The 26996-nt window shown below is 34.9% G+C and overlaps 4 protein-coding genes across 6 annotated transcripts; all 4 read left to right on the top strand.

Annotated features, from left to right (window-relative positions):
• The first annotated feature begins 181 nt into the window (after positions 1-181).
• Positions 182-3981, top strand: LOC142538017 (QWRF motif-containing protein 3-like). The gene is given in 7 exon segments (XM_075643463.1): positions 182-811; positions 813-1367; positions 1543-1662; positions 1758-1874; positions 2506-2595; positions 2744-2851; positions 3817-3981. Coding segments are annotated over 7 exon segments (1698 nt in total). The 3' UTR covers positions 3895-3981.
• Positions 3982-5965: 1984 nt separating this feature from the next.
• LOC142535520 (external alternative NAD(P)H-ubiquinone oxidoreductase B1, mitochondrial-like) lies at positions 5966-11821 on the top strand. 3 transcript variants are annotated; one of them, XM_075641811.1, is made up of 11 exons: positions 6491-6838; positions 7014-7129; positions 7224-7287; positions 7506-7712; positions 7819-8069; positions 8158-8377; positions 8531-8635; positions 9249-9512; positions 9592-9713; positions 11333-11452; positions 11542-11821. In XM_075641811.1, the coding sequence occupies exons 3-9, from the start codon at positions 7276-7278 to the stop codon at positions 9697-9699; spliced, it is 1167 nt and encodes a 388-aa protein (XP_075497926.1). In that variant the 5' UTR covers positions 6491-6838; positions 7014-7129; positions 7224-7275; the 3' UTR covers positions 9700-9713; positions 11333-11452; positions 11542-11821. The 3 variants fall into 3 exon arrangements, with proteins under 3 accessions (XP_075497925.1, XP_075497924.1, XP_075497926.1); XM_075641810.1 differs by lacking the exon at positions 6491-6838 and adding an exon at positions 5966-6125 and having other exon boundaries at positions 7014-7287; positions 9624-9713; XM_075641809.1 differs by lacking the exon at positions 6491-6838 and adding an exon at positions 5966-6125 and having other exon boundaries at positions 7014-7287.
• Positions 11822-12644: 823 nt separating this feature from the next.
• LOC142535513 (uncharacterized) lies at positions 12645-16098 on the top strand. The gene is made up of 8 exons (XM_075641808.1): positions 12645-13221; positions 14307-14352; positions 14646-14695; positions 14829-14870; positions 15079-15192; positions 15559-15637; positions 15728-15799; positions 15882-16098. The coding sequence occupies exons 1-8, from the start codon at positions 12719-12721 to the stop codon at positions 15927-15929; spliced, it is 954 nt and encodes a 317-aa protein (XP_075497923.1). The 5' UTR covers positions 12645-12718; the 3' UTR covers positions 15930-16098.
• A 1172-nt stretch (positions 16099-17270) lies between these two features.
• LOC142535497 (protein STRUBBELIG-RECEPTOR FAMILY 3-like) lies at positions 17271-26064 on the top strand. The gene is given in 18 exon segments (XM_075641804.1): positions 17271-17418; positions 17842-18034; positions 18762-18897; positions 18981-19052; positions 19374-19439; positions 19592-19663; positions 19753-19824; positions 19908-19979; positions 20074-20139; positions 20223-20288; positions 20927-21357; positions 21678-22102; positions 23408-23679; positions 24000-24138; positions 24796-24873; positions 24875-24933; positions 25013-25169; positions 25483-26064. Coding segments are annotated over 17 exon segments (2391 nt in total). The 5' UTR covers positions 17271-17418; positions 17842-17925; the 3' UTR covers positions 25582-26064.
• The last annotated feature ends 932 nt before the right edge of the window (positions 26065-26996 follow it).

Raw genomic sequence — 26996 nt, 5'->3', positions numbered from 1 at the left:
TTTCGGAAGGCTACTTTCGTGATTTCACGCATGGAGAGAATGGTATCTACATTGCCGCCACTTTTCAAGCAATATTTGTTTCACCCCTCGCCCGTTTCCTCCACACAAGATAACAATAAAATCAAGTTTCCTCCAATCCTCATCGGGGGTAGGGGTGTGTGTGTGTTCTTGGTGTTTTCCGATGAAGAGTCACGGCGGAGTGACCACCATCTCCGATCATTTGCTAAAACCCAAGAATCCAAAATCTCGAGAAGTGAGTTCGAAATTCCTCTCACCAAACTCCTTTACTACAACATCATCATCGTCAGCTGAATATGGGATCCAATCTGCAAACATCATCCTTTCTCCGATAAAGGAAAAGCCCAGGTCATCCATCGACTCGAAAAGGCATAAGAGCCTCGAAAACTCGGGCTTTTTGCGCGGGCTTTGGCCCTCGTCGTCAACCCTATCACCATCTGTGCCTCTGAAGCCGGATACTCTCGCGGATCACCTTGGAAATGAGAGACTCAAAGATATCTCTGAGACCAAGCAAAATCAAAATCTAGAGTTTCTCAGTAGACAAAGAAGCTGCACGGGATTGAGCAGGTTTGAGAGTGGGAAAAAAGGTGCAGCAAAAGAAAACCATCGGCCTATTTTTGGCAGGTCGGTGGGTATTACTGGGAAGTTTAAATTCCATGGAAAATCATTGAAATCTTCTGATTTACTTGTTGATCAAAATGGGGGTCACATTGAACCTGGACGATTTTCCGTTGATGGGATTGCATTGCGTAATAAATCATTCGGTAGAGGAGTAGCATCAGACTCGGAATCAGGAACACAGTGATTTATGTTCCGGTTCCAGTTTTGAAACTCAGGCAACCGGAAAAAAATCTCAGGCATCATATATGGCTCCTACCATGAGTTCAAGAAAGCATGGGGTGGAAGATTCACCGAAATTTACGCATGATTTATCGTTAAGATCTAGAAGATGGAGTGCCGATTCTAGCGCTTGTAATCCGAAGCCATTTTCACCAGATAATAACTCTTCGAAGATATTCACTCTAAAGAACTCGATGAAGAAGACTTGTTCTAAGTGGGCTGTGTCTCCAGGCCGATCGAGCTCTCCCACTGCAGAGAACACGTCGAGTTCAAAGCCTCCCTCAAGTCCTTCCAGGGGAAAGGGAGGAGTCGGAAATATTCTTAGCATGGGGATCGGATTATTGAAAGGGAAGAAATCTAGTTCCAGTACACCGTTGTCACCTCTGGGGCCAGGCAGCTCGGCTGATATTTCTCATGAATTAAGGTTGTTGCATAATAGGTTAGTTCAATGGAGGTGCACTAATGCCAGAGCTGAGGCCGTCACTGGAAATCTCATTAAATACGCCGAGGTATTCTCAAAATTTCATATAAAATTTTGCGAGTAATTTTTAATAATGAAAGGTGAAAATGATAATTTTGTTTGGGTTTTATTTTTTGTGAGTAACAAAACCAGAGTCAGGCCAAGCCCAAAGAGCATGAAATTATTTATTTATTGGTCTTCTTTTTTTTTTTTTTTGGGTGCAGAGAGACTTCCTATGCGCAAGGAATAGTGTTGTTAAACTCCAACATTCTGTGGTACAAAAGAAACAGCAGCTGCAATCGGAGAAGCTGGAAATCAAATTGAATTCTATACTCTCCTCTCATGTAAAACTATACATATATCATTATGCGAAAGAAAGTTTAGGTACGTATGGCTTGGAAAATTATATGTTTAATATTGTTTCGTATCTTGTAAGAAGATGGAGGAGCTGGAGACGTGGGGAAATATGGAAAGACAGCACTTGTGTGCAGTTACTAGGACCAAGGACTATCTGCACGGTGTTGTCTGTAGGATACCCCTTGTAGACGGAGCAAAGGTAAAAACCGTTTCGTTCGATCATAGATAACTAGTATCAAAATTTGTTGGTCTCACGTGCGGTAATTTGAGATAATAAATATAAAAATAAAAAATAAATTGAACATCGAGATTTACGTGAAAACCCCTAAAAATTATTATGGTAAAAATCACGGGTAAGATGAAAAGAATTCCATTATAATATTTTGTGGTGTACAACTCACTCACTGTGTTTCCAAAGAGAACACATTCTCTTAATACATGAGAACAAAACAACTCACAAATATTATAGAACTAATTACTCAAATGCTTATAAGATTGAGAGAAAACTCGAAAAAATGATGATTTCAGAATGAGGGGAGGGGAGCTCTATTTAGAGCGGGGAGTATAAAACCGCGTGTAGAAAATTTCCAAATTTCCTTCCATCTGCTGAGAATGTAAAATACGACCCGTTATTTAATTAATCAACACGAGAGATGCATTAAATGATGTATGGCTGACTATTCTTTGCCAACAAAATTTACAAAAAATTAAAATTATAAAAATCATTATATATATTATGTTATCCATATACATGGACATTCTTCTTCGTCTTGTCCCTCGGCTAGTCGATATAAGTGTGCTTGCTGACTTAAAAATTTCTATTTTTGCAGGGTGAGAAACCATCAGTTTCCTTCGCCGTTAGACATGCGGATGATGTGGCAGCAGCTATCGACTTAAAGCTGACTACTTGCTCACCCATGGTATATTGTTCTAACTATAACTTTGATTTTAAGGATGATGTCCGATTTTATTATATTTTTCGCGAGTTTTGAAATTTAAATAAATCTTGATGTTTCATATAAAATATAAATTGTACTAAATGACTAATGATTTCGTTTCCTCCCCTAGATGGAGAAGACTGCAGGATTACTCGCTGAATTAGCAACGGTAGTCACACGAGAGAAGCTACTGTTAGAAGAATGCTTGGAGCTTTTCAGAATGATTTCTTCATTAGAGGTTAGAAAGGAATATACGTATGTCTTTCATCTTTTCATGGTTATATTGGGGTGTGTGTGTGTATTAAAGAAAAGAAAGACAAACGCATCACCAAAATCGGAAAAACTACAAATTTGGTTTCTTGTGTTTAATCTCTTTGCGATCTTGCTTCTTTGTCTTGTCAAGTTTTAGTTTTAGCATATTATTTATTTTTTTTTAAATTTTAATAATTTTTTATGTATCCTCTTCTATAAAAAAATAATTAAAATTACGGAAATAACTATTTCAGATTATTCTTAATTTTGATAATATAAAAAACCAAAATACAAAAAATCAAACATCAAAGACCCAAAAAAAAAAAAAAAAACAATTTTCCCACGAAAATGTGAACTCAAATTAATAAGTTCTTATCGAAAAAATACATCAGCAATGACATATGATCACACAATGGGAAAAGTTTAATGAAATGGAAAACACAATTAGTTTTTTGACATTCTTTAATATGCATAATTGCATATACTGTTTATTTTTTTTTACTGGTTTAACTAATTAATTGTATGGTAATAATTTTTTAAAAAGTAATTGTTTGATAAAATCAATGGAATCAAACCGTCAAATCTTCGAAGTTCTCAGCCTTTTTCTTTCGAAGCACCTGTTTTGAAGAAAAGTAATTATTAATTATACAACTTCCTTCACAAGTCCTACATAGTCCATAACTGTGACAAAAAGTGTAATTTAATAATTTGGTGATAAATTAAAGATTCTCAATCTTTGTCTTTGCTCAATATTTTATTTTTGAGTGTATTTAAAATTTATCACAATTATTATTGAAATTGAATAACTTGATATATAGTGAATTTGAAATTTATTTATTTTTTTTCATCCAAGCAATCTGGTAAAATTGAAATTCATCGTAAGGATCTAGCATACTGATTGCGACTCAATTTTTCTTCACTTGTACGTTTAAATTGAATTTTTTGGTTCAGACGCGAGAAAGGAGTTTGAAGAGCAGTATCATGCAATCTAGATCGATGGTCCAGCGCCATACCTTGTTATCCACGTAGTTCTATCAGGCATCAGCCACACACGGAACATATTGGTTCATTGAATATTTGGGAGAATAATTTTGGGGAAATTTTATTTTTTAAAAAAACGACATTCTTCAGGTGTATTTGAGTGTTTTTAAACACACGCGAGAACGTCATTTTCTAGAAAAAAAAATTTGATCAAAGTTATTTTACTAATTACCTCATTAAGTTTACTTTCAGAATGAGTGTAAATCTTTTGTCATGCTTATTTTATATATCTGTAATTTTCATTATATTAATCGAGTATAATTCTTTTGTTGTCGTTTATCTTATATATATGATAAGCTATATTGATTGAGTATTTATCATATTTAAAAATTTTCAGTGCCCAATAGATGAGACACAATATAGAGAAAAAGTATTATAAAATAATGTAAGAATCTATGAGATGTTTGTGAGTGTTCAAAATGTTTTTTTTTTATTAAAAGTATTAGAATATTTGAAAACTTTGAGATTTATAAATATTTAGGGAAATTGAAATGTTTGTCATATAAGTTGTCATATTTTGGATTTTAGTTATATAATTTGATAATATTTGGTTTTCATATAGTAACTTGGATTTTTTTCTTTTTTGCGTCATAAGCCAATAAATAATCGAATATTGCTTATTTGACACTAATGTTCTTTGACATAGGTTTTGCAGTGAGAATAAATATATATTACACACATTAACATAAATTTATACGTAAAAAATAAAAATATGTCAAAACAACACTCGATATTTCAAAATATGAAGAAAAAACTTGTTGTGTCTGTTTATTTTGTTTAGATAGATTTTAATATGTATAATATAAGATTTATTCTCGTCACTGAGCCATGTAAGAGAATATCAGTGTCAAATAAAAAATATTTGATGAATTTAGTAGTTTCAGGTGAAAAATAACTGAAACAAAAAGAAGTTATTGATGGAAATAAAAAATTGATAAGTTATACTATAAAACGAAAAAAACATATCAACTTTATATAACAAGAATGCAATTTTGGCAAATATTTATTTATAATATAGCGATTTATCCCAAATTTCTAGTTCCCTTCAATTAATCGTCGGAAGTTCAAAAAAATCGAAAAAATTCAACAATATATAATAAAGTTAATATTAATAGCAGTCAGCAGCAACGACAAAAATATAATGAAACTTGATTGAGTCTTGGGCGGACAATAATACGATAATTAATAAACTAGGAATCCGTCTTGTCAAATAACAATTTCATTTATTTCTCTTTTTAGGACAAATCATAATTTTCTTGTATCGATTAAAACCAATGGCATTCCCAAATTCTGCCACCACACCTGCTTTGATTATGCATACGTAACATCCAATTACACTTGGCCCCTTTTTTGTTAATATTTTTAAATTATAATCAAACAACTCATCATCTACTAAATATTATGATATTATGAGTACGTCTCTTTGTGAGACGGTCTCACGAATCTTTATCACTGAGACAGTCTCACGAATATGACATGAGATTTAGTAAGATTATTTTTTTCAGTAGGTCTCTTGTGAAACGGTCTCACGAATCTTTATGAGTTAGACGAGTCAATCCTACAGATATTCACAATAAAAAGTAATAGTCATAGCATAAAAAATTAATATTTTTTCATGGATGACCCAAATAAGAGATTCGTCTCATAAAATACGACCCGTGAGATCGTCTTACACAAATTTTTGCCTATTTTTTTTATAAATTATAAAATATGAAAAGTTAACGATATTTTATAATATAAAAATGTACATAAATAATAATTTAATAAATAAAACACGATCTTTTTTTTTTTTTTGAAATACTTAAATTGAAAACAAAATCATACATTAAAATCGATTATGTGAGAGGTAATTTTGGAATTTAAAAAAAGTTTCACTAAAAGTTAGTTAAATATTGAGTTTTTTTAATTAACAATATAAATATTTATAATTTGAATTTCGTTTCAAACCTGAAACATATAGATATGTTATATTATAATTGTTTATTTTCTTATTTTAATAAATTTCATTTACCTGTCATTTTGAAAAAAATATATATTAAAAATAAGCATAAATTAAAATGAATGTTTGACCGATCATAAAACAAATTGTTTTCTTCTTCCCACGATCATCGAACAGCACTGAAGTGTGCCTTCGAAGGGATGAAATATCTCGCCAATTTTAGCAGGATTCTCCGCGAAAACTCTGCTCCCACCAAGTTGTTGGTGCTATGCTCTCTCAGGTTTCGTTTCTTCTGTGGCATTTCTTCCTACATGGACATGGATTTACAACGATTCTTCGTAAATATGTAACCGTGTTTTATTTCCGGGAGGACTCATTGTGTTGTTTCTCTTCAGATTGCTTCGATTTTGGAATTATGTATGAGAAGGGGGGTGGGGGTGGGGGTGGGGGGTGGGGGGTGTGCCTTCGCTTTTCTTGTTTTTCCAGATCCCGCTTTTGACTGTGTACTTTTTTCCACTGCCTAGTGTCCTTCACTGGAATTTTATGTGGGTTCTTTTGATATGTGACAAGTCTGTGCCGTCTTCCATTTTGAGAATGCGGACTAAAAATCAGATTGCTTTTGTTCCGCTTAACGATGGGATGCTGTATTAGGTTGGCTTTTTGTTTGGAAATTCATGGACCCCATTCAAAATGAATCATGCTGCTTTAAGATAATTTGATGAGTCATCTTTCCATTACCAGGACTCTACTTTAGGATGCTTCAAGTTTTGGTTGACTTCGACTTCTCGGATGTTTTAGATTTTGACTGGTGATATATTTACTTAACTTGAGACATGTGCTTGATGGAAAATCTTTTATTCAAAAAAAGGTGCTTAATTTTTTACACAAAGTTCAAGTATTACAAAGGGCCTCTCCTAATTTAATGGTCTAAAGATATGCAGAAGTAGCAAAAAAATAGCTGAAGGCTTGTCCTTGGTGAATCTAACTTTGATGGTTAGCATTCGATCTGTTTCATGAAAGTTCTATTTATTCGAGAACTTATTTGGCAGTTCAATACCATACGTCTTCTTATTACGTGATTTACATTAAAAGTACATCAGCTTAATCATTCTCTTCATTTTTCAGCATATTGAAATAGAATATCTGCCTTTTTTCTGTCTGTTCACAGTAGTGGAGGCCTAATTGCATATGCAGAATCACCTTCAGATGGTGATAGATCAGTGACAAAAAATCTCAAGGAAACACAAAAGAAAAGAGTGGTAGTGCTTGGAACAGGCTGGGCTGGTATTAGCTTCCTGAAAAATTTGGATATTTCATCTTATGATGTTCAAGTGGTTTCACCCAGAAATTACTTTGCATTTACTCCATTGTTACCTAGTGTCACATGTGGAACAGTTGAGGCACGAAGCATTGTAGAACGTGTTCGGAACATGATAAAAAAGGTAATTATGTTTGAAGACATTTGTTTTATGTCTCGTTGTTCTAACTTTTCTTGGCCTATTTGTTTTGTTCTCGGGGTATGTTTACAATTAATTTTGGCCGTCCTTCCAATTATTGGTGAATGATTTTACATGTTTTCAATAAGAATGTGCTTAGGTTTTTTTTTTTAATTAATTGTAGGATTTTTACTTGTTTGCTTTTTACCATTTTTTATTGACAGAGAAATGGAGAAGTTAGTTACTGGGAGGCAGAATGCCTTAAGATCGATCCTGTGAGCAAACAAATTTTCTGCAGGTCCAGTGTTGATGAAAATTTAGTTGGGAATAACGACTTTTCTTTAGAATATGATTTCTTGGTTATAGCATGTGGAGCACAAGTAAACACCTTTAATACTCCTGGTGTATTGGAGAACTGCCACTTTCTCAAGGTATTGTCCGTATTCACAGATTGAAACTAAGATATTCTTTAACCGATAAATTCTGCTGCCATGTGCCTTTATATCTTTTACCAAAAAGTAATTATATTTCATGCAGGAAGTGGAGGATGCTCAAAGAATTCGTAGGACATTTATAGATTGTTTCGAGAAAGCCATACTTCCAGGGCTGACTGACGACGAGCGACGGACTAACCTCCACTTTGTAATAGTTGGAGGGGGTCCAACTGGTGTTGAATTTGCAGCAGAGCTGCATGATTTTGTATATGATGATTTGGTAAAAATTTATCCTTCGGTTAAAGATTTTGTAAACATAACTGTGATCCAATCTGGCGATCACATCTTGAACACGTAAGTAATTTCAGCCATACTTTCTCAGTGTTTCTTGATGGGAAGCCTGAAAATGACTCAGCAACTATGGTATCTCACGCGCCTGCAGGTTTGATGAAAGGATTAGCTCATTTGCTGAGCAGAAATTCCAAAGAGATGGTATGGAAGTTTTAACAGGACATAGAGTCATGAGTGTCTCAGACCGAACAATTAACATGAAGAAAAAGATTTCGGGGGAGGATGTTTCTATACCACATGGAATGGTTGTATGGTCAACTGGTGTTGGGACTCGGCCAGTTGTGAAGGACTTTATGGAACAAATTGGCCAGGTATGTTTTGAATTGCGATTTATTCTTTTTACCTATCATATATCTGCACACATTGTTATTGATTGATTGGTTCCGGGCTGTCATGAACTTGCTTTTATTAACTGTGATCCAGATGAGTACATACACATAATGACTGGTACGTTCTACTTTCAGGGCACCAGGCGTATCCTTGCGATTGATGAATGGTTGCGAGTGAAGGGATGTGAGGATGTATATGCCCTTGGTGATTGTGCCACTGTAGATCAACGTAAAGTCATGGTAAAGTTCGATTTTCACATTATTTTCTCTAACTATAGGCAACATTTGTTAGATTTGAATCACCATGACGCCTTCCATCTTATAAATTCGTTCTCCGATAATTTTAAAATAAAACAGTATATTTATGCCTTCGTAGTTAGTCATCCCTCGTCCACGTCACTTCCGATTTATCTTTGTAAAGTTTGAGAAACAACAATCAAATTAAGCAGTTTCTTCCTAAATTTTATTGACCGACATATTAAATCAGCAGGAACATGTACAAAAGTGCTTCACATTAAGTGGAATTTATTTATGAGACAAGTTTTCATTCTCCAGCAACTGTAAATAAAATGATAATATATGATCTTGAAGTTAAGATAACAGAAAAGAGTACGAAGAAATGGAAATATAGGAATATATGTGCAGAAATGGTTGTGACCTTTTCCTTTTCTTTATGAGCAGCCAGCGCACAGTGTAACAATCTTATTGTAATTGCATAAAACGACTACATGTCCTCCATTAGATTTGTTAAGGTAGAATATGAATCTCCAGTTTTCATACTTTAATCTTCTAGGTGACAGCAGTAGATTTTTCCATAGTACTGCATGGTCATCATCATTTGTTGTTTTTTCAGGAAGATATCTCATCGATATTTAAAGCTGCAGACAAAGACAATTCTGGTACCTTAACTATGGAAGAATTTCAAGATGTGATTGAAGATATCATGATCCGATACCCTCAGGTGGAACTGTATTTGAAGAGCAAACATCTGTTTGAAGTTACTGACTTCCTAAAAGATGTATATGGAAATGATAAAAAAGAGGTAAATATTGAAGAGTTCAAGTCAGCACTCTCACTGTGTGATAAACAGATGAAGAGCCTTCCTGCTACTGCACAAGTAAGTTTGCTTGGCCGTCAATTTTTCTGTCCTTTTGTTTCTTAAATACCGAGTTTCAATTTGATATCTGATGTACAAGGTTGCTGCTCATCAAGGAATGTACCTTTCTAGGTGTTTTAATATGAAGAAGCAATGTGAACAGCATCCAGAAGGTCCTCGCAAGTTCAGAAGTGGAGGTCGACATTAATTTCTCCCCTTCCAGTAAGTTTGTCATTTTTTTTATCATCGACATCTCTCGATTTTTATTTCGAACACCATCACTCTGATTTCTATAGTTAATATTAGTCAACCATTTTATCTTTTTATCCTGAACCGAAACCGTAGGCCACTCAACTGAAAGCAGAGGAGATTAAACATTTTTCACTAAGTATTAGTATATGTGATGTAAACTATTTACGGATCATTGGGATGTATATTAGACACACAGTCCAATGGGAGATGAGATGACCTTGCCGATTACAAACAGAAAGTTGGAATCTAATTATTTAGAACTGCTCCATATGAGATAAATATAGTTTCGCCTCTTGTTTATGGTGTATGCAGTCCTGCCTTGTGCCCTTGCTAGCATTCTTACCTTTTTCTTTCCTAAAAGTTAGATAATGCTGCATTCTTTTTTCAGTTTGTGATAGAGCACTATCTATTCTTTTTTTTGAAAAGGTATAGATTTCATTGAAGCGTAATAAATCCTTCGATACAAAGACTAAGTATTTTAGTTTGATCAACTCCATTAGTAAAATCTTTATGAAGCATAAGAGAGAGACATAAATCGACTCCGAGCAGGGGATAAATCCACGAGCTTTCTGATAGTCCTATTGAGCTTTTACGAAGATCTTTAAGAAAGCATCTTAAATTTATGGAAGTACAGATGGACTGGCAGACTTAAATTTGCAGCGCTGGGATTGTGAGTTAAAAGTGTGTTTCCAAGATGAAACTTCAGCCTATTCATGTTAGACTCATTCTCAACGAGAAAAATCTTTTTGAGGTGTTTGTTGACCAGGTTTTGGGAAAATTATGCTTCATTTCATTGTCAGTGTGCTTTTTGATCTTCCTTCTCATATTTATTTATGAATACGTGTCATGCCCTATAAGTTACCTAAATCTAATGTGCTTGGTTATGCGATTGAAAAAAATAATTATTTGTAAAACCAGCAAGTTTGATAAAGATGGATTGACTGTTTAGGTAAGTTTAGATTTGGAAAGTAGTTTACTGTGTCATTTAGGGTACAAAGATTGTGCCAGTGGCTACCATAACCAAACTCACCTAGGCGCAGAGGGTTTTGATGGAAAAATCTACATTGATCAACCTAAGTAAGAGAGGTTCAAGAAGCGGGATAAGAGTTCGAAGTGTCTCTCTTAAGACATTATGTTACGGCTTGGGTACCTTTTTTTTTGAGGTACGTTGATAGATTTTGTCAAGTGGAAGAAATTTTTTATGCTGTCAATATCCATGGAATATGTTTGTTTGTATGTCTATTTATCCAAGTGGTTCTAGGAAACAATTGACTTAATGACTCACAACCTGGAAGATGTTCATATTTTAGTTAGATTAACATTATCGTTTTGATTAGAACTCAGAATAGTATACTAGGACCAACGCTTCCAAGTTTTATCCATTTGGAAGTTCTTTGTAGACAACCTGTACCAACTCCGAGGATTTGAGAAATGTGTATGTGTGGAATCTCCGGTAGATTTCCACTGAAATATCTGCCTCAGAAAGTCTATGTGGTTGAGCCAAATGATGTCTTACTCTTATTTTCTTTTCATATATTATGTGGTTTTGTAACATTAGTTCCAAAAGCTTCAAATATTCTGAATGTCAGGTACCGGCATCTTGGTCAGTTCGCACCACTTGGTGGGGAACAAACAGCTGCGGAGCTGCCTGGAGACTGGGTTTCCATGGGTCGTAGTACGCAATGGCTTTGGTATTCTGTGTATGCAAGGTCAGTAATTAGCTTTGTGTTCAATGAAGCTAATAATCTTAAATTTGCCAGTTGAATTTGTCGATTTACTGCGAATTATTTGCCTGCAGTAAGCAAGTTAGCTGGCGTACAAGATTTCTTGTAGTTGGCGACTGGACAAGACGATTCGTGTTTGGGAGAGATTCGAGTCGTATCTGAGTGCTTAGAAAAACACTGGTTTTTATTACTTTTGGTTACTGGAGTCCACTTATTTTATTGTACATGCTTGTTTTTATATCGTTCTCTTTCTGCATCTCAAATATGACTAAATCCGCAGTATAATTTTCAAGATTTACCACTTGCATACAAAAACTTTTGTTATTCTTCATACTATTTTCCTTCTGATTTTTTCAAACCAATTTCTTGTTTCGACCAAATCAAAATGATTCTAGTACGATTTGCATGTTAAACGTGCAATGATATCCAATTAGAGTCATCCTCTGTAATTTTATTAAACAAATAGGTCGCTGGTTTATTCTTTGTTCAACTATTCTATGTTGGTTTCATCATTGTTATTATGAGAATGGGGATTTTTTATTAAGAGAAACGAAAACTAAACGAGTCCTATCAAAGATATTAAAAAAATTCTTGACGGAATTTCCAAAAATTATTTAAATGAAAACAATAATGGATATATCGATGCATTGGCTGTTTTATAAAAGTTTTCATGTTATTTTTCTTAAAAGGGCAGAAAATATATCATTACAATTTCTAATTTAGCTTTTAGAAAATATTTTTTAAAAAAATCATCATTTTCAAAATAATTTTCAGTAATAAAAAACCAATCTTCTTCTAATAAAAATGATAAAAGTAGGTATCTTGTGAGATATCTTCACGGTTCTTTATTAGTGAGAAAGGATCAATCCTACCAATATTCACAATAAAAAGTAATACTCTTAACATAAAAGTGATATTTTTCATTGATGATCGAAATAAGAGATCTGTTTAAAAAATATGACTCGTGAGACCGTCCCACACAAATTTTTGTCAAATAATAATTATCAGGACAGTTAAGAAAGTAACTCTGGTTAAACTTTTTAAAAAAAGTTCTCCATCTATAATTACTGAGATTTTTTTTTAAAAAAGTTGGAGAAATGTTTTTTTTTCTTTCTAATTTGGTGATAAAATGTGGTTGTGCCAGAAAACGTTTATTTCCATTTAAATCGTAGAGTCGCACTCACGCCATTAGCTGTGTCATACAAGGGGCTGAGCTCTTTCCTCTCGATTTCCCCCACCGTCGAGCGAAAAATGGGCAAGGACAGGAACTCAATCGCCGAAGCGGCCAACGGAGCCGCTCCGTCTAAACACAGGCACCGTATGTCCAAATCCAATCATGAATCCGAGTCAGAACCCGACCCGGACTCCGACTCAGACTCCGACCTCGAAGAGGGATCCAGAAAATCGGAAGCTAGGAGAAAACGAAGCAAGAGCAGTAAGAGAAAAACCCGAACCTCCACTTCGAGGAGAAAACGGTCGAGAGACTCTGATTCTTGTACGTCATTCTCAGATTACGATTCAGAGTCGGAATCCGAGTCTGACTACTCATCGGATTCGGAGGAGAAGAGGAGGCGCCGGAGGAAGGAGAGGAAGAAGGAGGAGAGGAAGGAGAAGAAAAGGAAGAGAAGAGAAGAAGAGAAGAAGAGGAAGGATAAGAGAAGGCGTGATAAAAAGAAAGAGAAAGATAAAGGGAAGAAAGGTGCAGTCACCAACTCTTGGGGAAAGTATGGAATTATCAAAGAAACTGATATGTGGTGCGTTTACTCATTCTTTTACTCTTCTTCTGAGTAATATTAACATTAGCGTTTTTTTTTATATTTGAGAATAGTTCGTGTATGGAGTGTTTTGGTGTAATTTTTTGTCTCTTGGTTGGGAATTGGTATCGGTGATAATTTGAAATTCAAATTGGCGCTCGGAAGTAAGGAGTAGCTGAATATGGTTGTCTATTTCTGCTTTGTTAAATGAATTTGCAGATGTGCTGTTTAAATGGTAAGATCATATGCTACTTTGGCAGGGGAACCCATATGGCAGGGTCATCCAATTGTTGGTATTTGTTCTTGTATGTCGGGTTACTGAAAAACTTATGGACCTTACATGTAAGAACAAATGCCCATCTTTGGATGTAGCATCAAATTATCCCTTTGGCAGGATTGCTAGGCCGTAATGTCCTTCTGTTATAAAACGTTAGCTCCAGATTTTTTTAAATATTTTGGGGTCACATGTTTGTAGTTTACCGTTCCTTTACTTCAACACATGGCAGTTCCTTCTCTGTATCTGAATTCTGAACGAATGTGCCTCTAGAATTTGTGATTCTTTGTCGAAAGTGATAATGATCATATAATGAAACTAGCAGTGGAAGCTGCTGCACGATAGAAGGTGGTGAATGTTTCAGTGGAATTTAGTGTGAAAGCTTGCATCCCCACAAATATTTTAAGGTGGAAAACATGCCGCTATATTTATTTCTTGAAAAGGACTTAGTAGTGGTTAACAATTTCTCAGACTGTGTTTTTCACCAGTTAACTATTTGGTTGAATTGGATTATTGGATAATGGTGACTGATGATGTCTAGTATGTGGTTCTCAACCTTGCTGCCATGTTGGTACAGCAAGTACAACTTGGTCATTGTCAAGTTGAAAGTCTGAAACTGCTATTTTATGACTGTTAGATCTTTTGTTCTTCCAATTTCCTGGTGCATGCAAGACGTGCGGTCTGTTAATCCTGCATTGACGTGGTCCAAGTCCTTGCAGATTATTTTATTTTATTGCCTTCATTTTGAGATCTCATGTTGGTAGTTGGGCCACTTTTGAGACAATTGTGTGACAAAATTGTTTTGTTTTAGGAATAAAAGACCGGAATTTACTGCATGGTTAGCAGAAGTAAAGGAGGTAACCCTTTTTGGTTAATCCTGAGTTTTTTTTCCCTGAACCTGTAACATGTTTCCATGTGGTCTATGTTCACATGTTCAGCTGAAATTCTAATGCACTTGCGTCCCTTGCACATTTCGTGGCATTATTGTGGAGAAATTGCTTAATGATTTGCTGTGAATTTTTCTTGCATGGTGCCTTTTCGTCTGCTCCATCGGATATGTGAGATATATAAGCCTTGTGCATCAGTTTTTAAAGTACTTTTGAGCTTTTACCCTGATTAAAAATCCAGAACTTTTTATATGTTCAAACAGGTGAATCTGGAAAGTCTGCCTAATTGGGAAGAGAAGCAGCTGTTCAAAGAGTAATTTTCGATATTTTAGTTAGTATCGTGTACGAATACTGTTCTTTGATAGATGAATAAGGACGGGACGAGTTTAATGTTGTGTTGGGTACCTTCATATTATCTAATAATTGATACATGTATGTATTTGCAGTTTCATGGAAGATCATAACACGGCTACATTTCCATCAAAAAAGTGAGTCTTCCTAAATAATAACTTGTTGGTTTTTAAGTCTATTATTTTTCTCTTCTTTTCTCCTCTCCCTTACTATTGTTGGCTTTTCTTCTTGCTTGGGTTGTGATACATGTGTGTTAGCCGCCCAAGGAGTGAGGAGTGTTATCTTTTTTTAGAGCATTCCTTGCTATCTGGACGCTGATTTTCCCTCTATTATTCATGGTTGCAGATATTATGATCTTGATGCTTACTATCATGCTAAAATGAAAAAGCAACAGAAAAAGGGATTTTCAAAGGTTCAGGACTCGGAACGAACTGTGTTCAATGATGAAGAACAGCGGAGGTTAGTTTAAATTTTAGCAAATGTTCATTAACTTCCATATTCAGAGACGCCAACCATGTGGTCTATCTATGAAGACTAACCAACAAATTATTCATCATTGAATTTATATTTTATATAGTAGAAAAATAGATTTTGGCCGTCTCTTCGAACTCGTGCAATTAAAGTAATACGATGCTTTTTCGTCAACGTTCGGACAAAATACTGCATTTTCAATATCTAATGCTCTGTGGTTGCTATGGAGTATAATGCTAAATCTTTAGTGGTGATTATATTCTTATTGTTGTCTTACATAGTTTCAGTTAACCGAGATTTTTTTCAACAAATGGTGTCTCATTCACTTCCTTCTTTTCTCTGCCCAATTTTCAGGCAAGAACTTCGGATAGAGCGTGAAAGACAGAAGGAAGAACAAGTGGTAGCATTAAAGCATTCCATGCAAAGTGGAATGGTATCATTTTGTTTGAAGATTCTTATTTCTCTCCATCTAACTTCATATTTGAAAAACACGTGTCAATTGTTTCACTGTCTAAAATTCTAGGCTCAAGCAATGAAAGAGCAAGCTCAGCTGAGGGAAGAGATGGCATACCAATACAAACTTGGTAACTTCGAGGTGAGAATAACATTGATGTAGTTTTAAAGGAGTCTTTACTTGTGGTTGTCCACTAACCATTCTCTCAACTTCGAATTCGTAGGCAGCAGCTGCTATCCAGAGAAGGCTGGACCCAGATATTGCCATGTGAAAGTTTTAGCAGAACTATAGTCACTAAGCCTGATTGTATGTACAACTGTCAAAGGATTATGTTTCTTGATAACATGTTCCTTGTGTTTCTCAGTACTTATCTAGACGTGGAAGCCACTGATGTTTAACGGCCCATTACACTTTTGTGGGGACATATTTTTCATCTTGTAGTTAACATTAAAGCGTTGTTGGCTTATCAAAAGCAGTAGAAAATCCAGGTAAGAACTGTGTAATAATCATCTGAAAAATCTGTCGAAATCACAGAAACACTCTCCTGCAGTGTGGTGGATCGAGGCAGAGATAAAATTAGAAAAATGAAACTGATTGTTCTTAAAAAATTTAATAGAATAATATCCCTGCCTAATAAGTCATTGAGGCGATTATTCAATTGTAGAATGTGTGATTACTGAAAGCCTTTGGGCTTATCCATTTTGACTGTCTTAAGACCACCCGTGAGACAGTGACAGATAAGTAATTTTAAAAAAATTAGATCTATCTTACCAAAGTCTGAATAAAAAATGTTTTTCAGGACGCCTAAAAAAATATTAACCTAGTATTGTTAGTTATGAGGCAAATCAAACCACAGCAAACAAATATCTCAGCAGTTATGAAATTTAAACCCAAAACTATTAGTTTTTTAGTATGTCTTTTGTGATACGATCTCATGAATTTTTATCTGTGAGACGGGCCAATCCTACCGTTATTCACAATAAAAAGTAATACTCTTAGCATTAAAAGTAATATTTTTTCATGGATGACCCAAATAAGAAATCCGTCTCACAAAATACGACTCGTGAGATCGTCTCAATCAAGTTTTTTTCTTAGTTTTTTGAGTATTCGATAACGTTTTTAACGTTAAATATTATTATTAACAAATTGGAATACCATCTTCGGAATTTTAATTACACACACCAACCCCACGTTCCCTCTCCATCATTGAATTCTATCCATTCCCCCAGCCAAAATTTATTCCTTTTTTTTGTTCAAAGGGTCTAAAATGTCAATTATTAGATTATTTAGTTATTCACGAATAAAATCTATTGGGATAATGCATAATAAAATAAAAATAATTTATCTATCTAAAAAACAAAAATTGTGTTGATACGTAAGTATTTATGACAAGGAAATCACTTAGTTTTAGTTTGATTTAACTGAAAGCTAACAAAATTATCACGTCATTTGATTAAAGAAGACCGTTTACTGACACGCAGTCTGCATCCCACGCGCCACTCGTGTTAACAGACCGTTATCGGGAGAAACCGAACAAGTTTGTGGGCCGGGGACTGGGTCCACGCGCTGGGAATGGCGTGTGGTAAAATTTTACTGCTGTACAAAGCAGATAGGTGCGTCTGACTTTTCACTCACTCTCATTTCATTCATTCAGCATTTGCTTGCTTTTCAGGAGAGAGAAACTCCTCTGGAAGGGAAAGAGTTTCCAAATCTCATCAACTTTATTGAAGCTTTTTGCCCGTTTCCAGCTAAATCTAAAGGTGCTGTTGCCTTTCCTCTTTTCCTGCTTTCTTTAGTTCAATCTTGTGTGTGTGTTTTTTTTTGCTTAATTAATGCTATCTTAGGAGTTAGTTCAACCCTTTTTTGTGGGTAATAATTTGTTATAAATGTTTTTTTTTTTTGGTTTTTTCTGGGAGTTGATGGATGGATCATTAAGGCTAGGTTCCATCAATGAGGTATCGTCATTTGGTGATGATTTCCTTTAAATTTTGTTTTCAAGGGTGGTCAGTTCAGTTTTGCTCATTTATTGTAGTTCCACCTTTTTTTGTTTGGTGATGACTGGCGGTAATTTTAATAATTTTGTAAAGTGCAGTTTACTTGTTTTGCTCCAGAATGTGGGGAGTTGGAGAGATTCTTGCATCTGGATTTCTTTTTTCCTTTTCTTTACGGTGTACTTTTTGCAGATTGGATGGACGTGGTATGTATTGGCTTTGCGGAGTGCTTTTCCGGAAGGTAGATTGAAGATAACCGTGTAATAATTTGGATCAATGGGTGGGAACAAATCTGGTGTGAGTTGCCTCGGTTTGGAGATCTTGCTTGGGTTTACTTTGGTTTGCGCTATCCGAATGTGCTTTGGGTATACCAATCCTAATGATGGTGAGTCCAACTACAGCTAAGGAGATTTGTTGTATGCTGGTTTTTTCTTACTCGTGAAGCTCAAATGTTAGTTCTCAGCATGAACAACTTTGGTGAAGATTGATTTTGTAATTTATCTTGGATTGTTCGGATATTTCGACAACTAACAACCTTATTTATTAGCGTACTTTGGTGTTAAGCAAGAATTTATACCTATATTTTGAGCATAGAGATAAGGCTCTTTTTTTTTTAGTTTGGAGAAGGGTTTGTTACAATGGACTGTTCAACCCGAGACTTTGTCCCAAACATGAGACGTTTGTGCCAAATGGACTATAAGCCATTGGAGGATAATGTTGTTATGAGACTGCATTCATCACTGTTTTGGTGAAAGGTAGCAGTTTGTTCTTAGATGGAACATTGGATCTAAACTAGCCCAAGGTGGGCCAGAACCAGAAAATGAGATAGTGGGGGCAATTTAAGAATCAAAATATCAATTTTATCCTATATCCATATAGTAATCTTCATGCTGCATGCTATTTTTAGCATACATTAGAATGTTTAATTTCATTTTATGACTTTTTGGTTGAGCTTTTTATAGGATGAGAAATAGTCGAATGTTTGTTTCTTTATCTGTTCGACGCATTCTATGTCGACATTCTTGTTTGAACATGCATGTTATATTCTTAACCCAACCGATTATACTAATTACCGTAATTTTGCTTTTGGTTTTATGTTATTTTTGGATTAGTTGCTGCTATCAATAGTTTATATGTTTCATTGGGATCTCCCTCTGTTCCGGGGTGGGTTGCCACTGGTGGAGACCCATGTGCCCAACCTTGGCAAGGTGTTGGCTGTGATATTACTAACTCATTCATAATTTCAATGTAAGGATCTCTTCATTCTAACTTGCCTTTTATGGTAGTTAAGGAGAATTTAAGTGCTTATAGCATTGCATCTCATTTTGTAGAAAACTTATTGGAGCGAATTTAGGTGGAGAGTTGGGTGACAATCTTGGAGCATTTTCTTCCATTCAAGATATGTGAGTTGCCACTCTAACAATCACATTTGCATTTTTCTTCTGAAAGTAAATATGTGCAGGAATTGTTACTGTGTGGGGCAATATATTCTTGGTGCACTAGTAACCATTGGATTATGCTTCTTGATTTGATTCTATATGTATCATAACTTGGTCTCACTTGATCCCACAATGTCAATCCCATCCTCCCTCAGTTTTTTGCTTGGTGTTATAGAAAGAACCCCGTTTTGGTGTAATAGAAAGAACCCTGTTTTTATGTCTCAGTCAAATAATTTATGTTGTGTTGCCTATCTTGCGGTTAACAGCTTCTTGGTTTTATCGCAGAGAACTGAGCAACAACCTTATTGGGGGCAGCATTCCTAATAGTTTACCTGATACATTGGTAACCTTGTATGTTCTGGCACATTCTGGATAAAACTGATAGTAAATTGAGGAAAAATGGAAGCAGAGTTCATATTCTACATTACCTTTTTGTCTGTTGCAAGTTATTTTATGCTCCTATCCAAACGAGAAATGTGATCAATTTTCTTTACGTTCGGCAGTTTTCTTTCAGATAACAAGCTGACTGGCAATATACCTAGTTCTGTATCATCTTTGAGCAAACTATCAGCGATGTAAGTATTGATAACCACTAATTTGTCCATCGGTTAACTCTCAACTATTTAGCTGTCATCTTTCCTTCACAATTTATGGTTTCTTTCAGGTCTCTTAACAACAATGAATTAACTGGAGAAATTCCAGATGCTTTTGAAGGCCTGACACTGTTGGTTAATTTGTGCGTACCAAATACCGAAGCATCTATTATTGGGACAATGATGTTATGATGTATGTAATGGATCCCAAAATTTTCTTTCACAGAGATTTTTCGAGTAACAACTTGAGTGGGGAGTTGCCACCATCAATGGGAAATTTGTCAGCTCTTACTACCCTGTGAGTATATTGCCTTCTTCTGTTAATTCATTATTTCTGTGTTTTTTTTGGGGGTGGGGGGGAATATAATTGCTATTAATTTCATAATTGGCAGTCATTTGCAGAATAATCAGCTCTCTGGAACTCTTGATGTCTTACAAGATCCTCCTCTTAGAGATTTGTATAACTCTTACCATGTAATATTCTGTCATCCTTAACGAATTCCGGTAACAAGCCCATTAAATGTCTCTTTCAATCTGACAGAGATATAAGGAATAATCTATTTTCTGGACCAATACCTGAAAAGGTGTCGAGCATTCCCAATTTTCGGTAGGTCTGAAATACTCAATTTTGTTTCAGCGCGTTTTTCTGACAAGTTGATAGTGAAATTGATAGGATTCCCTTTTGTTGAATTTATGTCAGTCTTACGTGATATTTGTGCATCCTCGTATTCATTTATCTCTTGTCATGTGGCAGAAAATGATAAGATTTCTTAATCCGTAAAATTTTTATCTGAGCACAGGACTGAAGTCTTGCATCCAAATTTATATTTTAGCATTATGTAAAATCTTACTTGCAAATTGCATTTTTAATTTATTGCCTTCGCTTGTACAAGAAAAAGGTCTCCTATGATCAGTTCTCAAACAATGAAATGTTTTATGTGAAAAATGAAATTGTAAAATGAGTTGCAGAAGCACTTTCATTTGTTCTACCTTTTGATATATCAGAAAACATAGATAATTTTGTCTTGGCCCCTCCCTCGTGGATAAGTATATTGTTGGAACCGGGAGTAACAATAGCTCGAATTCTGTAATTGTAGCAACTTCCTTCTGCACAAAACTTGTTTGCTGCAATGCTAGTTTAAAATATATAAAAAATCCACAATACCATCCTGTAGAAACTACCAGAAATATCTTAGTATTGGTGATTTTCTTATCTCATTCCTAATTTTCTTTTCTGACCTGCAGAAAAGATGGGAATCTGTTCAATATTAACATTGCACCACTATCCCCACCAATAGCCTCAGGACCACCAGCGCCACCATTTTTTCCTGGACCAACTTCTGATAAAACACCACCAACGCCCAACAGGTCGCCTTCAGCTTCCGGACAAAGACCTGGAAAACAGGCCGATGGGCCGTCTAATTCAAAGGAATCAAATTTTCAAAATTCAAAAAAATCTTTGGGCACAAAGAGAATTGTATGGATCTCCATTGCATCCGTGTTATCATTCATAATAATCCTACTAGCAGCCCTACTTTTTGTGCCAAGATGCCTTCGTGAAAGAAGAGAAACATATAGAACCCCAAAACAGCGCGAAGTAACTCCATATACTGGAGCTAGAGAAAATCCTCAAGATGGTGGTTTAGTTATCCAACCAAGAAATGATGAAGAGAAGGGTAATGAAAAGTTCTTTTCATATATTTGCATGTTCTAAAACACACTTTTCCTGTTTTCCATGAGCTTGGGATTGAAGCTTCAGTTACTAAATATGTTTAAAGTAGTTCAATATTGAATTTTCCGGCACCTTTCAGAGTCATTTATAAATTTGTGAAGTTTGTAAAAATGGTTAGTTTTATGAGCAACTTTTTTTTTAAAGAAAATGCTCGTGTTTGTAATTTATATACATGAAAACAGAAGTGCTTTGGACTATTGAATGGAAACATATATTCCATGCCAAGAGCCCGTTATAATGACACATTTTTTATTTTGTGAACAGCTTCCCCTGTAGTTCTTGTGAGGCCAAAGGAAGAGAATAAACCTAGAGCATTTGGTTCAATTCCCAAACCACGTGGTGATGAAGAGGAGGTGAATAAGAAACAGATGGGTGGAGTACCTAGGAAGAATTATCATGAGATAGACTTGAGTGGCTTTGACTTGGATGTAATGCCACCACCACCTCCGCCTCCACCTCCAACTCCACCCCCACCCCCACCCCAACCTTTTCCCCCACAGAAGGTTATTGTAAACCCTATTGCAGCAGTTGAAGCCTTGGCAGAAAAGCCTTTGCGTCTTCCTGCCACTTCTGTGAAAGCTTACACAATAGCATCTCTTCAGCAGTATACTAATAGCTTTTCACAAGAAAATCTTATTGGGGTTGGAATGCTAGGAAATGTTTACAGAGCAGATCTACCTGATGGAAAGGTAATACTTTCAACCATTAATACAGGCTAAATCATTTATAACTTTTTTTTCTTTCCGGGTGTCAGATTTCTTTTTCCTGTAGTTTTCATATATATTTAGGCATCTAGATCTCATAGTGACTAGGTGATATGTATGGAAGTACGAGCTGTGTATAAAATGGATTGCAAATTCAAACCGATGGCAGGAAAAGGGGTTCTTTCTCTGTTTAATTACTTATTACTCCCGAGACTGTGGATTTATAAGGCTGGTGCATCCTGATGCCTTCCACCTCAACTAATGTAGCCCAATGTGCTCTTGTAAATGTTTGCTAATCTCCTTTATGGGTATTTTAAAAAAAAGTATATATCCTTAACTTGGGTGGATTTCTAAGAGCGAAAACATGTAGTCATCAGATATTCATATTCACCTCAAATATGTACATGATATCGCATAAAATATAGAATCTTTATATCTTGGAGACAATCCCTCTATTATGCACACAATGTATCAAAGTACTATTGAACTCGACCAGTCTCACTATTTCCACTATTCACATCAAATTTACTCCTCAACTGGTAAATAGTAGTAATCACCTAAAAAATGGTCTTGCACTGGCTGAGCTATACCTGGTGTAACACCAATAATTGTGCACATTACAACTTCCATTTCGTGTGCTAGTGCCCAGCACCCAGAGCTCACTATCTTACACCTTCCTTCATGAGGTATCTCCCTTCACAATGTATTCATGTCAAATGATATACCAACCAACCGCTAAGACTAGAGCATGGCCTTATTATCTCATCTCACGAGGAAGGCACTCCTCGTTATGCCCTTCAATCGTCCCCTAACATCAATCATTGAGGTTGGAAGATAGAAGAAAGATGAGACACGGAAAGAAAATGGAAATGGAAAATTATTAATGATATGAAGCAGTCAAGAAAGCATGAGCCTGTTAACAGATGGAAATATGCCGTAAACATCAGGCAGCATAGGACTTCACCTCTTAGTTTGTGTGCTCCCAATTGAAGAATGATGTTCAAATAATCATACTTTCGAACTGAGAATAATTTTGCTAAAAGGGATTTGATGGGACCATCCACCCAAAATATTCTCTATTTATCTCTCTCTCTCTCTCTCTCTCTCTCTCACTCACTCTCTCTTAGATTGTTTCTTTTCCTGATGGAATAAATGATTTATGAACGGTGACAATAGTTGTTTTTGTTCCTGCAAATTTTTATGTGCATATCTCTATCATTTGGAAGAAACTTAGTTCTTACTACTTGAAAGAAATTATTTGAAATTTAGTTCTCTCCTATTTTTCTTTAGTTGCTTGCAATCAAGAAATTGGACAAAAGAGTTACCAACCAACAGAAGGATGATCAATTCATTGAGTTGGTTAATAATCTCGATAAAATTCGACATGCTAATGTTGTTGAGCTCATGGGTTATTGCGCTGAGCATGGACAGAGACTGCTCATCTATGAATATTGTACCTTTGGAACACTTCAGGATGCTCTGCACTCTGACGATGAATTTAAGAAAAAACTTTCATGGAACACCCGTATCAGGATGGCACTTGGAGCTGCAAGAGCATTAGAGTAAGTGAAATTAATCCAATACACATGATTACCATTTTTTGTTTTCTTCTTAAAATTTGAAATATGAAATTAAATATAATCAATTTGTGTCTGATTGATTGAAGATTTGTTTCTTTCCATTGACCATAGTCTACAATATCTACCCATCTCTCTATCTGATGGTTTCTTTCTTTCCTTCGGCAGAATTCTTTTAGTTTTTTAATTTCCTCACATGTTTTTCTAGATTTTGAAGTTTACGTTCCGGAGGATATATAGCATTTATGGGCTCTGCTGTTAAATAATTATTAAGTTTCTAATTCTGCCTGAACTGTTTCATGAAGGTATCTTCATGAGGTCTGTGAACCGCCTGTAATTCACAGAAATTTCAAGTCTGCTAATGTTCTACTGGATGACGAACTCTCTGTCCGTGTCTCTGATTGTGGTTTGGCTCCATTGATATCGTCTGGAGTTGTAAGTCAGGTAACTTTTATATCAATTCAGTATCCCAACCAAACATGTATATTCAATTCCTTGATGCTGATAATTTAGTAGAAACAATATGACAATTGAATAAACTTGAACTGTTTAGCTAGTGACTCCAGTGAATTGTTAAACACCAATTGTTTCATCATGTTCAATCCTGTGTGGAACGGTACTTTTTGAAATTTTGACTTGGTCCTAGTAAAATGAACCCCACTAGATGCATCCTACTGTGCGTAATCCATTAAAACAGTTTGATGCAGTGCAGAAATCTTTGCGCTGCCTGCATTTGAAAGGTGGAATAACATTTCAACCAAACAGGTAAAGACCTGCCCAAGGACCAGATGTTGTGAACAATTGTACTGAGAATTACTAGTTGAAGAAGAAAATGAAATTTAATTTATCTGCAAAATCTAAAAGCCAACACATGAACCTCTGTATATGTAATACTTCATTTCAGGTACTTTTCAAGATCATTATTAACTTTGGAAATCATGCTTGGTGTATTTCATGAAACAATTAAAATTGACCAAACAGCCATCCTTTACAAATCTTAAACAATTTGTGAAAGCATTAAACTTCGTTTTTCTGCTAATAATATTCATGTGATTTGCCACCGAAAAAGTATGCTAATGCCTATTCCACTTTATATGTCAGTTGTCAGGCCAGCTTCTCACAACCTATGGATATGGTGCCCCCGAGTTTGAGTCTGGAATATACACTTCAAAGAGCGACTGTTTACAGTTTTGGAGTCGTCATGTTGGAACTGTTAACGGGTAGAATGTCTTATGATCGGTAATACTTCATTCCATTAAGTTGCTTAGTTTTTGGTTTGTCTTTGTATACTACCTTATTTTCTATAAATCTTGCCTAGGACACGGACTCGAGGAGACCAATTTCTGGTAAGATGGGCAATTCCTCAGCTTCATGACATTGACGCCTTGTCACGGATGGTTGATCCTGCTCTGAGTGGAAATTATCCAGTGAAATCTTTATCACACTTTGCTGACATTATCTCCCGCTGTGTCCAGGTGACAAATTTGATGTTCCTTTTCACCAGGTTTTATAGCTTCTCACGAATGCTTACGATCATACCATGTTTCTAATTCTGCTTCACTTAAGTTTTGATTGTAAAAAGTTCAGTAGTGTGATATTCCAGATGTATTGATCATGTCTAGACATGGTCCATTTTAAATAAATTCTTTTTGTAGCAAAAAAGTTGTAAAAGACAGCGACATAAATTTTTTTGAGTTCTCTCTTTTAGCTATTCATGCTTCTTCCCAATTAGCATCTGACCAGGTTTCCCCTGATTACTTTCTTATACAACTGAGATTGCATGTGCAGACGGAACCCGAATACAGGCCACCAATGTCTGAAGTGGTGCATGACCTTATACAAATGATAAGGAAGGAATCTCCTGGTAGTTCGTCAGACGGAGATTAACTTGGATTACATGACACTACGTGGTGAAAATTGGTCACACCTGACATGAACCAGCTGTCAATCAACGTATAGAACGTGAGGGGAAAAACAAGCTGTGCGATTATTTTGCCTTGATATACTGGAAGTGTTCTCGTGGCGCCGCCAGGCTTTCCTGAGAAGATATTTGTGCAAACGATCCATGAATGGCTTTCCATGATTGTTGGCCGTTAATTAATCTGTGTTATTTAATATGGGATAAAAACAACTATTTATCATTCTTAGTTGTGCAATTTTTTGAAGGTGTATATTTTCCATTCGTTCGAGGACTTTGTCGTGCCCTGAGGCTAACTGTGTTTTTGCTTGACCTAAAAATGTCAGGGACACATTAGTATTTCTTATGTGCTGATTTTAGTGTTTCTTATGTGCTAATAAAATCATAAGTTATAAGAACATATTCGGAAAAAACTGTGATAAGTTGTTTTTTTAGGGAAATTTGTAATTTTAGTGTTTTGAGTTTAGTTTTTTAAATTATCGAAGTTCAGTTTTCATATAGTAATTTGATTTTTTGTTGTTTTGTTTTGGACTAAAACCATTAAATCCATCGAATATGATTTATTTGGCACTGTTATTTTCGTATGTGACACCTGTTGTGAGAATTAACTTTATATTACTTAAATTAAAATTAACCTGATAAAAATTGAAAAAAATCTATATCCCTATAAAAGTGTGGATAGTAGAAAAGTTTTCTTATTGTGAACGGACATTATTACCTTTCACATGTTTACTTATTTTCATTATTAGCTAACATATGTGTTAATTTCACATTTATTTCATTAATTAATAATTAATACTAATTAACCATATTTTATGGTTATTATTTTGTGTTTTTGACTTTCTTCTCCATGTTCTTAAATGTTTGAGCTAATTTTAAATAAACATACTATTAAATTTACTTAATATTAATATCAATTATTTTTTTTCATTTTAATAATTTTCGTTCTAAATTTAATATTGATAAATGAAGAAACAAAAAATTTAAAATAATCAGTATTATTTTTAAACTAAATAAAATGAATTGAATTGAAAATAAAATTATATTTAATCAAAATTTTAAATTTATTTTGTCAAACTATTAATTTTTAAATGCATGAACAAATATAATATTTTATAAACCTAAATTGTGAATATAAATAATATTAATAAAAAAAGTTAATAAATTTGAATCAGAAGTACATATAAAAGTGTGGACGAAGAATCGTTCATCCACATACATTGGATGATATGATACTAGAAAAATATTGTTGTACAGTTGATAAAATGAGAAAGAAATATGTAGAAAATCAATCAATTTTTTCATTAGTTTTTTTTATTGTTTTTAATTAACAAAAAAAGAGGAAAAATTTGAAAAAATTAAGCACAATATAAATCTAATGTAT

This window comes from Primulina tabacum, chromosome 2 (assembly GCF_025594145.1).
Source record: "Primulina tabacum isolate GXHZ01 chromosome 2, ASM2559414v2, whole genome shotgun sequence".
In the NCBI taxonomy this organism is placed as follows: Eukaryota; Viridiplantae; Streptophyta; class Magnoliopsida; order Lamiales; family Gesneriaceae; genus Primulina; species Primulina tabacum.
Note: the sequence above shows the minus strand (reverse complement) of the source record. Positions and strands in the feature narration are given on the sequence as shown.